General features: G+C 37.6%; 1 protein-coding gene across 4 annotated transcripts in view; it reads right to left on the minus strand.

Moving 5' to 3' along the window:
- VEPH1 (ventricular zone expressed PH domain containing 1) overlaps positions 1–12,272 on the minus strand; it is a 197,987-nt gene that overhangs the window by 51,491 nt on the left and 134,224 nt on the right. For all 4 annotated transcript variants that reach the window (XM_045197271.2, XM_045197268.2, XM_024560285.3 and 1 more), the window contains exons 10-11: positions 4,397–4,536; positions 1,454–1,588 (exon numbers count right to left, since the gene is read on the minus strand). In XM_045197271.2, the coding sequence (XP_045053206.1) occupies positions 1,454–1,588; positions 4,397–4,536 (275 nt within the window). The remainder of the gene's footprint in view (positions 1–1,453; positions 1,589–4,396; positions 4,537–12,272) is intronic.

Genomic DNA, 12,272 nt, shown 5'->3' on the forward strand with positions numbered 1-12,272 from the left:
TGGTGCCACCTATTCAGCCATGAGAGGCACCTGGAGTCATCCTTGGTTTTTCATCTTCCTTATCAGGCACCAAGTCCTGTTGATTCTACTTCTTTAATCATTCTTGAATCTGTCTTCTCCCTACAACTTCCAGCTTTGAGCTTTGGTTCAGGTCTTCACATCTTACCTGATTACAGTACCAGCTTCCTAAGTAGTCTTCCTGTCTCCAGGCAGGTTTTCTCCCATCTTTCTCTCCATACCCAGGCCTGTGACTTTCCTCATATGCAAATCTGACCACGTCAGTGTATACCCACTTCCAATTTCACTCTGTTGGCTGGCTGGGTGTAGTTCCACATTCTGGTCCTCTCCAGAATGTGGAACTTTGGGGCCTGCTTGGGAGGTCTCAGGTCACTATGTCCTGAGAGTTATGTTTGTTTCCATGCTCCTAAAATGCTCTGTGCCTCAAATCATCATTGCCTGCCTCAGCAGAGCTCTTTTGCCCTGACCATACTCTCTTCCTTCTCACCTTCATTTTTTTGCTTTATTGTGACTGCAGAGGAAAAGGGATGAGAAGTATAGAGGGAAGAAATGAAAAGCATTGAAAAGCCTGGAGCCCAGCTCCTTGACACTCTTTCCCTTTCAGTCCATGGTCTTCTTTTGTAAAATGTTTTCTACTGCATACTGTGTGTATAGTTTTTGAGTAGCTTTGAGTGGGCTGTATCATATCAGAATTTGAGCTTCAAACAGCAGTGTCAAAGTTTAGTTAAGCTACTCCATTTTGTTTGGCTGAGCAGCCTGTGGGAGCCTTAAACTGACACTAGCCCCCTAAAGCAAGTGTGTGTCCCGAACAACGAGCTGCAGAGTCACAGGCAAATGCAAATTTCTGATGTGACTTCCCCAACAGCCCCATGATCAAGTTTTCCCTGCTTCCCAGGCCCTTCACCTTGGGTACCCATTTAATACAATTTTTGTGGGGCTTAGGTTTTCTTTTCTTTTCTTTTAGGTTTGAATTGACCAATCTGACCTTAGCTTGGGAACCCCAAAGCACTCTCTCCACAGACTCAGATGAAGGCATGTGCCCCAGGTCCTGCCTCCCTCTCTGTCTGCACCTTCCCTTAACCTCTTCAAGTGGCTTCTCAAGACCTGCTGTGTACTTCCTCCAGGACCTGTGAGTAATAAACTTATCTATTTCAATTTCTCTTGTGGTCTTTTGTTGAATGGGGCTCACCATCTGGCACCCTGCACGCCACCTAACAAATCACGGTTTAGCAAAGTCACAATAGGTGGTGACCCTGTCTACTGATCTCATCTACCCCAAGCCCACTGTATGACTTAATAAGTGATTTTTTTAAGTAATAAAGAAGAAGGTAAAAGAAAGAAGGAAAACATCGAACTGTTGAGAAAAAGGCAGACTGTTTCAAGATAATCGTGAATTTTAGTTTCAAATAACATATCCTGGGGAAGAGGCATTTACCTTCTGCTGCGGAAATGTGGACTCCATCATGGCTGTTTCAAAGCTGTGAGCACCGGCTGCCTGGGTCTTCTCCCACAGAGATCTGAGAAATTGCACAGAACGACTCTGTATGGACAGGGGCTCTGGAAACAGGCTCTGAAAGGGCATTAATGAGAAAAACATGTTATCTCTTGTCACAACAATATTGTTTGATTGACTACAATGCACTATTTGGGTTTGGTCTGAACTTGAACATGGTTTAAATTTAAATAAAACAACAAAGAAACCCATCTTGAAGATCAAACATATGATACATTTTAGGCTTTTTCTTTTTTAACAGAAAAATTAAAATTATTGAAAAGGATTTTCAAGGCAGTTGATATTGATCTCTATCAATATGCCTAACCTTTGTAACATAGTATTTACTTCTATCATTTCCAAAGCATGTTCCCTAATTGGAAAATGATTAATATAAATATTCATATTTATTGTTCAGAGCTCTGAGAATTAAGGTATAAAATTAAATCTGAAGCACAAATATCAGAGTTGATCATAACACTGGAAATTAAACAACTGAGTATTCATTTTGCACATATTCAAACATGAACAGTGTGAGTGGATGTGTGGGAAACAGAAACACTTTTAATCCTGAAATATATAATGAGTGAATATTCCTAGAGCTTTAAGATATTCTAAGGTTTAGATAATAAAATCATTAATGTAAAGAAAATCACACATTTATACCTATTTCATTCAAGCTAATGAAAATAAAATTTTCAAAGATTTAAATTGTATTTGTGTATTTACTAATCAATTCTGTGTTTAATATTCACTTACATGTTTTGATGTTATACCTATAAATGTGAGAAGCATTTGAAGTCAAAGGAAAAATTTTATAAAAACAGAGCACATAAACAAAGGGAATCAAATATTATTTCTATACATATAAAACCATAGGTATTATATTTTAGATCGAGGTGTGATAAAATAATGATACTGGCTTATAAAATCCTATTTTCTTTCACAATGATCTCCAAGAATTGACTTATGAGACTCTCTTGGTAGTTTGTATATGAAATGTTTCTATTTAGTAAATAAAAATTAATACATTTTTCCCAGAAATATATCATTATTATCATCAAGATGGGCTGTTTTTTGTACAGAGTGAGGAAAAATCACTCTGAGTAAGTGGTCCACAGATTAAAAAAGGCTAAGAGCCAGTAACAGTTAAATTGATTATGCAACCATAATGTGGACACACGTTGGAATTTCTTGATTATTATCAGAAACTTATAAGCATGTGATTTTTTATTTAAAGAAAAGCAGAGCCTGATTTTATTAATCACCAGCCCAAAGGAGCATTTAAGCTGACATGAGTAAATTCGAGAGCTCCATGAGTGTGTTAAATTGACAGAGAAGAGCGTCTGGCCTAGCATACAAGATTGGGTTTATAATTACCAAGTCAAAGATTTGATTTTTATTCAGATCTTTCATTGACAGTGTGAAGTTGAAGCTTATCCAGACCATACAATATTAAAGGTGTGGAAAAGAAAAGGAATCATTACAGTAAAGTGAGCAAAGGAAAAAAGCAGTATAAACATGCTTTTTGGTGATTTTGCTTACAGAGAAAGACAAAGAACCAGACTAAGTCAATAAAATAAGATAAAGGGGCAAAAATAAAAGCAAGTTTCCCTGGTTTGTTTTCAGAAAACTGACAACTGTTAAGAACAAAGCCAAAGATCAAACCAAGTACAAAATCACTGGTGAAAACTATATGAAAACTGTAAGTAAAGAAAAATAAGGTCATTCTTTTAAGAAAAGGAGGAAAAATCAATGCTGGTTTTTTTTGTATTCCAATACAATTTGATTCACATCAAAATGTGAGTTGCTGTAAGATATTAGTAAGTCTTATTGAAAAAGATGGTAGTCTTAAGACTTGTCTAAGCTGTCTCTTTTCTTAATTACTATAGTTCCATTTTATGATATATTCAGCTGCCTTTATTTATAAAAAATATAACTATCTGGTTGGTGATTTTTGTAGGGGCTATTATAAAAATATTTTATTAATAGAAAGAAATAAACTATCTTACCACTTGGCGTAATTTTTAAGCATCTTATAACATTTGAATTGTGTTCCCCCCCTCCTGCCGCTGTCTTCCCTTACCTGACTGCATCCACTCATTTTACTTCATTTTTTAACACATTTGCAACAACGAAGAGGTGACTAGATCAGGAGACAGATAGTCTGAATTCTGCCCTTTGGTTTTCTTATCTGTAAAAATGATGTCTAAGATCTTGTCTATTATTAACACTTTATACTCTATATACAAATTTTATCTGAAAAGTTAGTGCATTTAAGAGAAATATTCCAAATAAGAATCTCTTTTGATGCTAAAGTATTTGCATCAAATTTTGTATTTAATCTTTATTGTATATTTTTCCTATCACCATTTAGATCCCTTATACTCTCCTCTCCACAGCAGTCTGCATCAAATTTTTTATTGTTAAGTTGAAAGTTCCTCATTATGTAATTTTGCCTATATACATATATTTTGTGGAAAAAGTAGCAATTGCAGTATTTAAAAAATGTCAAAAAGGAATTATGGACATACAAATTAATTGGAGACTGGAAGACTATAAATAAAGTCTAGCTCTACATAATGAAAGCCATACCCCCAAATAAGTTTTTTTGGTTATTTGTTTAGCAAAAAGTATTTTCCCTTTAATTCTCTTTTTTAAAAATAGATATTAATAGGGTTGGCCTCCTGACTAGTAAGTCAGGGCTTTTTATAAGGAAAATATCCTAAAATATAAAAAATCCTTATTAAAAACTAGTGATGAAATGTGTATGTATTGCTGTTACCTACATATCAAGTTTGGTCAAAGACTAATTCAGTAAAAATGCTCATAAACTCATACCGCATGACTTGTTAAGGGGCCACAATGACCTGAAATCACACACACCTGCTGAAACAGGAACATGATCTGGATCCATGGCTGAGGCTCTGGGCTGATGAGAATGAAGCTGGACTTGCTGTACAGGCAGTAATGGCCCTTCAGAGAGCAGGTGAAGAACAACTTGGCTACACAGCTTCTAACAGAGTCTGGAAACAAATACACATACGTTGAACATTTGATTCTTCTCCAAGTTACACTTTATACTTCAACACACACACACTTTTAGAAATACATTCCTCAGTTTTCAGTCCGTCAACTAATACTTCCAAACAACTGTGTATTTGGGAGTGGCTCCATTTCATGGAATGCAGATTTAAATGCAGATGCTTTTTAAAAAGTTGTAGTTTATCCCTTTTTTTGTAGTTAATGATGCATGAGGAGTCTCCAAGGAAGCTCACATGGAAGAGATAACTCTCCAATCAAACAGGAGATACTGTGTCATTTCCTTCTGATTGGGTACCTGGAAATGATAATCTGGGAAGAATAAGCAAATGGATGGAGGACACCCAGGTATCTTTTGAATGGTGGTTGGTACGTCATGAACCAGGGATACTATTCACTTGCTTGTGCAAGGGCCACACAAACAGCTTCTGGAATAACTCTGACCAGAGGTGAGGCTTCTGTGGACTGTCCTGGTCTGATTTGAAAAGGTCATTTCATCTTGAAGAGCTTCAATAAGGAAGCTTAATGAGATCATCCTTTAGGGACAAGAAAATGGGGGAGGATGGTGGTGGTGAAGAAGAGTGGAAGTGGTGAGAAGTTCTATGTAGGAGGAGCCATTTAATCTTTATAGCCCTACAGGATGGGCATTATTATTTCTATTTTTAAAGATGAAGAAACTTAGCCCTTTTGAGGGTCACCTTAGCGAACCACTCTGCCTCGTTCAGCAGTGTGACCTTGGTATATGACACACAATATGTGCTCCACAGAGAATATCAGGATGAATGAATAATGCCCAGGGATCCAGGAAATATTGCTGAAGGCTGCCTAATCTGTGGCAGAGGCAGGACGGGAACTCAGCCAAGCTGATGCCATGTTGGAATGCTTTAGGCACCACCATACTGGGGATCTTAGGATCTGTAGTCCTATTAACAGTTCATGGAGTATTTCTTGTTTCAGAATTAATATGACATTTTACATGAGACATTTTGAAGATTAATAGATTCAGCATGCCCTACTATTAAAAATGGAAATGGGAGGCTTCTGGCCAAGATGGAGGTGTAGGTAGACACACTGTGCACAACCAAAAGGAGGACAACAACAAATTTAAAAACAAAAAACAACCAGAAATGACAGAAGATCGAACTGTATGGAAGTCTGACAGTCAAGGAGATAAAGAAGAAACATTCATCCAGACCCATAGGAGGGGTGGTGAGGACCTGCAGCAAGGCAGCAGCTGGCGGACCCAGTGAGGTGGCGGACTGTGGAGCAGGGTGGGCAAAGCTGCAGCTGCCCGGCGAGGCAGCCGCTGGTGGACTGGGTGACAGACCCCGCAACCCAGGGCTCCAGCGCAGGGAAATAAAGCCTCAAACCACTGACTGAAAACACCTGTGGGGGTTGAGGCAGTGGGAGAAACTCCCAGCCTTACAGGAGAGTTCTTTGGAGAGACCCACAGGGGCCTTAAGCGTGCACAGGCCCACCCACCCAGGAATCAGCACCAGAAGGGCCCAATTTGATTGTGGGTAGTGGAGGGAGTGACTGAAATCCAGCAGAGAGAGGAGCAAGTGCCCTTGTTCCCTATCCGACCCCTCCCCCACATATAGTGTCACAGCACAGTGACCAGTGTTACCCCGCCCCGGGGAACACCTAAGGCTGTGCCCCTTTAAGTAACAGACACACCAAGACAAAAAAAAAAATAGCCCAAATGAAAGAACAGATCAAAGCTGCAGAAAAAATTCAACTAAGCAACAAAGAGATAGCCAACCTATCAGATGCACAGTTCAAATCACTGGTAATCAGGAAGCTCACAGAATTGGTTGAATTTGGTCGAAAACTAGATGAAAAAATGAAGCCTATGCTAAGAGAAACAAAGGAAAATGAACAGGGAACCAATAGTGATGGGAAGGAAACTGGAACTCAAGTCAATGGTGTGGACCAGAAGGAAGAAAGAAACATCCAACCAGAAAAGAATGAAGAAACAAGAATTCAAAAAAATGAGGAGAGGCTTAGGAACCTCCAGGACATCTTTAAACGTTCCAACATCTGAATTATAGGGGTACCAGAAGGAGAAAAGGAAGAGCAAAACATTGAGAACTTATTTGACCAAATAATGAAGGAGAACTTCCATTATCTGGCAAAGGGAATAGACTTCCAGGAAGTCCAGGAAGCTCAGAGAGTCCCAAAGAAGCTGGACCCAAGGAGGAACACACTAAGGCACATCATAATTACATTACCCAAGATGAAACAGAAGGAGAGAATCTTAGAAGCAGCAAGAGAAAAGAACACAGTTACCTACAAAGGAGTTCCCATAAGACTGTCAGCTGATTTCTCAAAAGAGACCTTGCAGGCAAGAAAGGACTGGAAAGAAGTATTCAAAATCATGAAAGGCAAGGACCTACATCCAAGATTACTGTATCCAGCAAAGCTTTCATTTAGAATGAAAGGGCAGATAAAGTGCTTCTCAGATAAGGTCAAGTTAAAGGAGTTCATCATCAACAAGCCCTTATTATATGAAATATTAAAGGGATTTATCTAAGAAAAAGAAAATAAAAAATATGAACAGTAAAAATGACAGCAAACTCACAGTTATTAATAACCATACCTAAAACAAAAACAAAAGCAGACTAAGCAAACAACTAGAACAGGAAGGGAACCATAGAAATTGAGATCACATGGAGGGTTATTAACAGGGGAGTGGGAGGGGTAGAGAGAGGGGAAAGGTACAAAGAATAAGTAGCATAAATGGTAGGTAGAAAATAGACAGGGGCAGGGTAAGAATAGTATAGGAAATATAGAAGCCAAAGAACTTATAAGTATGACCCATGGATATGAACTATAGGGGGGGAATGTGGGAGGGAGAGGGTGTGCAGGATGGAGTGGAATGAAGGGGGGGAAATGGGACAACTGTAATAGCATAATCAATAAAATATATTTTTTATAAAATAGAAAAAAATGGAAATGGATAAGAGTTTATGAAAAGTGTATAGGGACCCTAATAAGTGAAAGAGTCAGTCCCTGATTTTGTGTTTCAGGGATCAAGTGTGAAGGTATAACAGGTGTTTCAGGAAGAGTTTGGAAGCTTTCAAGTAGAGTGGCTAATGAAATCTTAATAATATTAACAGCTTTTTGTGATTCTGAAATTTTGGTATGAAAGACAGCTAGTTTTCAAGAAGTTAATTGTTTTGGGGAATTAAACAAATGTTGGGTTGAGCATCTGATATCCTTGTTTAAAATAAGAAATTATTCCTGCATTCTGGGGGTGAATGGATCACAAGATGTAAAGAGAATTTGAAGGTTCAGTGGAAAAGACCAGGAAGCCTGGCTCTGAGAAATAAAGAAAAGAAAGAATAAAAAATAGGAAGAAAGGAAGGAAGGAAGGAAAGAAGGAAGGAAGAAAGGAATGAAGGACAGACAGCAAAATAGAATGCAGCATAGTATTGGCTTAAAAACACTGTATAAGAAATTGTTTGACAAGGGTAATGAAAAATATATTTTGGCACTGATGCTCTGAAAAATAGAATTTAAATTATTCTATACTAGAGAAATAAGAAACCAAGTATATCATAAGAGCAACCCAAAAGTGGTACTTGAAATAAACCTAATGTATGTAGACATCGAGATAGCAACATGTTTTGCTTTAGTAGAAAGTTTAAAAGCAAAGTTCTTTTCTAAGAACCCAATGCAGTGGTGTGTCAGTTGCAAGCTGGACTTCAGGCCTCTGCCATGAAAAAAAGGTTTTGTCTATTTCCTTCACTGAATTCTTACTGATCATTCATGTTTTCTTTTGAAGATGAACATTGCTTTGATTTATTTACTCAACCTGGTCTACCAGCTTTCTATACACAAACCACAGGGGGCCCAGATCACATTAAATTGCCAAGCGGGTAGAGGAGAGACCTTTAACTTAGAAGCATACACACTGGCTGGAAAAATAAATCAGTTCTGTGATAGAAGGTTTCTGTTAATACTTTTAGTAAAGCTGACCTGTATCAATATTTTTCTTCTCATTTTTTTCCCAGAGCTTTCCTGACTTGAAAAGTTTTCCCCACGGTATTAACATTTAGTTGTTACTTTTTCGCTGTAATTTTATCCCTCCTATTCATTCAATGGTAGTGAATGGTAAGCAGCAATAGATGGTTGTTGAATGAATGAATGAATATCACAAACTGTGTGACAGCAAGAGGGGCCATGATGTGGACCCTACTCGTAAGAAGCTTACAGCTCAATAGGAGAAATGTCTATAAACATCAAGAAGTAACATTTATAAAAAATTGTTTTAAGTCCATGAGATAATGAAGGGCACACTATAATGACCACTCAGAGAAATGAGCAGCTTGTTCCATTGGGGAAGAGATATCTGAGGTGAACCCTAAAAGATGACCATGATTTTGAACTTAGAAAAAGTGTGAGGAAGACAAGCATTTTAAATGCAGGGAACACCCTAAAAAATCACACAAGGCATGAGTGTTCGGGGTAATTCCAGGTAGTGAATTTAGTACATATGGGTTATGAAGATTTGGTTTACTCAGACAATTGATACCCAAAGGGTTGCTTCTTTTTCTAGACTTATGTGAATTGAGGGAAGCTCAGATGGGAGAACAATCATTAATAGTATCTACATAAAATTGTCTTAAGTCCATGAAATAATGGAGTTTTGGGAGGAAAACCACGGAGGTAAGAGTACGTTTCATAAACATGACTTATGACTGTTGATGTTGACCTTGATCACCTGGCTGAGTTAGTGTTTACCTGTTTCTCCACTGTAAAGTTACTCTTTCCCCTAGCTTTGCACAGTGTACTCTTTGATAGGAGGTCACCATGTACAGCCCACACTTAAGGAGTGGGGAGTGTACTTCACCTCCTTGAGGGCAGAATAGCTACATAAATTATGTGGAATTCTTCTGCACAGATTTGTCTCTTCCTATTCTATCAGTATGCACTTATGGATATTTATTACAACATTCAGTACTATTTCATTTATTTCTTTTTGCTCTCATTGTTCTGGCTTTGGCCATCAGTGGTTCTTTCAGTTGGCTCCTGTGTCCATTTGATGTGCCCCCATCATTGTGTGTGGTTTTTTTTGTTGTTGTTGAGTACTTATTTACTTTTCTCCTGTATTTAAAATGATCCTGGATTTTTTTCTTGAGTACTTATGTATTTTTCTCCTGGATTTAAAATGATCTGGCTCATCTTGCATGTTTCCTGACTCTGTCTTAGAATCAGCTGTTTCTCCGAGGAGTTCTGGTTCCTTTTGTTGGAGAATGGCACTGGAAACAAGATCTGGGTGCTGGGTATGCTAGCTGCTACTGGAGTGTCATTTCCTTGGCCCTCTCAGCTAACAGAGCCAGGAAATCATATGTGTACACTAATACTTGTACGGACACTTCTGTAGAATTTTTCTATATGCAACTATCAGCATCTATATTAAGCTAAGCAGAAGTTCATACCGATGACTTCAATTCTAGTTCTTTACCCTGTGGATAGTTTTAGCCTTGCTTATCTATAAATCGTACATCAACAGTGAGAAGCCTGGCTCCCTTTCTGTTAGTATTTTTATCTCTGTGCACTATAGAAGACAGAGTTTCTCTTTCTCTCTCTCTCTACCTCTTGGTCCCCCTCCTACCCTCTCTTTCTGTCTCTTTCTCTTCCCTCTCTCTGCCTTCTCTCTCCTCTCTCTCTGTTTCTTAAAAATCTTTGTGTATTTTGCGTCTACCATAGTGGTGCTGGGCATAGAGAGGCTTCCTTCAAAACATAATAATAATATTTTATTACACTCTTTCTGGTTCCTTATGGAGTGCAGAGATAAAAACAGTAGGATATTCTCATGAAAATGAGATATAGTAATATAGTATTAATTTGGATTTTGAAATTTTATCTCACTTTGATCTACATACTCCACATGATCATATCTAGCATGAAAGATACAGCTATTTATTAATGTGAACATTTTTTCTCAGTTTGGACACTTGTATTTTAGTTGTATTCCAGATGCCAATGATGTTGTGATCTTGGTAAAAAAACAAACAAACAAACTTCTATATTGTTTTGTGGTTGTAAAATGCTAAAAGAAACCAAAACATTAGAAATGTAGAAAGTATACCAATTAACATTTTGGAAAACATTCTAAAATTAGAAAAAATCTTAAATCATGAGGTTTCAGAAAGGAGTTATAATTTTATAATAATATTTTATAATAATATATAACTAGTGGAAATCTTAATTAAGGAAAATCACAATCAAAAACAAAAATACGATTTTAGTTTAAATATATGTGTGTGAATTACTTACAATATTAGAGAATGTTGATGTGTGGAATAACTAATATTAGTGTTTACTTCTATACCAATCACTCTGTTAGGAGTTTTATATAATTATCATTTCATCCTCATAGTTATCTATTATCAGCTCTATTTTCATTTAAGAGGTTAAATGGTCAGAGAGTTAAGTGACCTGATGAAGTAAGATGCAGAACCAGAATCTGGACTCAAGTTCATCAAAAAACAAGACCTATCTTTTTTCACAAAGTAATACTACCTTCTCCACAGTCACATTGTCTAATGGACTTGAACTTGCCTATAATTTCTGCGAGGACAGGATGGACAATCCAAAATAAATTGTCTATCTTTAACAAGACCACATAAGTTGTTTAGCCCTAGAAATATAACCCAAGGCATTAATGTTTATGCAATTACTATATAGTCAGCAAAATTCACTAACCTGGTAATAGGACAAAACTTTTTATGTCTAAAGAGCCACGGCAAGTCTATAAAGAGAAGCTCTTTATAGGCCTCAATAAAATGGGAATAATTGGCTCCTTTTGTCCTTAAATATGGTAGGAGAAGGTAGGGGGGTGTTGAAGCCCAGAGGAAATAACCAAAATGAATAGGCTCAGAGTGCCTTGGAGGTGAAGAAAGCTGTGGAATTAGGTAAAGGGAGGGCTGTGGTGTTAACTTTCATGGCCTGTGATGCTCTGGTATCAGTCGATAACTGTGTATATTTTTCTACTTATTTACATAGGATCTGAGAAATACACCATTCTTCTTGGGAGCCGAGACACATAACTCATCTCACAGGGTGGTCACTTCTATATAATCTATGCTATCATACACTTTTTATTTAGAGATCAGTGCCTTTCAAGAATAAAAATAGAATATGGCTTTGGGGTTTTTTATAGCTAGTAGAAATATCAAAGAGTTGGCTTTATTTTTTGGAAAAAGGAGTGTGAGCTCTTGTTTTGGATTATTTACCAAGCTGATGCTGTGCGAGTACTCCCACTAAATAAGGGTCACATAAATGTATCTGGCTTGTTTCCCAGGTTTTCCAACTGAGCCATTCTTCTCTCATCCAAACTGAACTTCAGTTCAAACAGGAATATTTTGCTGAAAGTGCTAGATTGAAGGTATTCACACATTGAACACGTAAAGAAGCAATAAATTCAGAGAAGGTGTTTGGAGGACTTAGCAGGAAGGGAGCTAATTTTATGACTCTTTACTTTGTAGGTGTAGAGGTAACAAACTACATTGAACCCTTATGAAGCAGGTCTTGCTCCCCCTGTTTTATGGAGTAGGAAATCTCAGTATCAAAGTTCCAGGAAGCAAATGAGCTGGAATTTGAATCTGGGTTCCATAGCTCATTCTCCTTCAAATGGATCAGAAAATGAAGGTTATAGAAGCACCTCAAAAAGGCAGTATGGTTCACGGGAAACATCCTTGGCCCAGGCACC

Source organism: Desmodus rotundus, chromosome 2, assembly GCF_022682495.2.
Source record: "Desmodus rotundus isolate HL8 chromosome 2, HLdesRot8A.1, whole genome shotgun sequence".
NCBI lineage: Eukaryota > Metazoa > Chordata > Mammalia > Chiroptera > Phyllostomidae > Desmodus > Desmodus rotundus.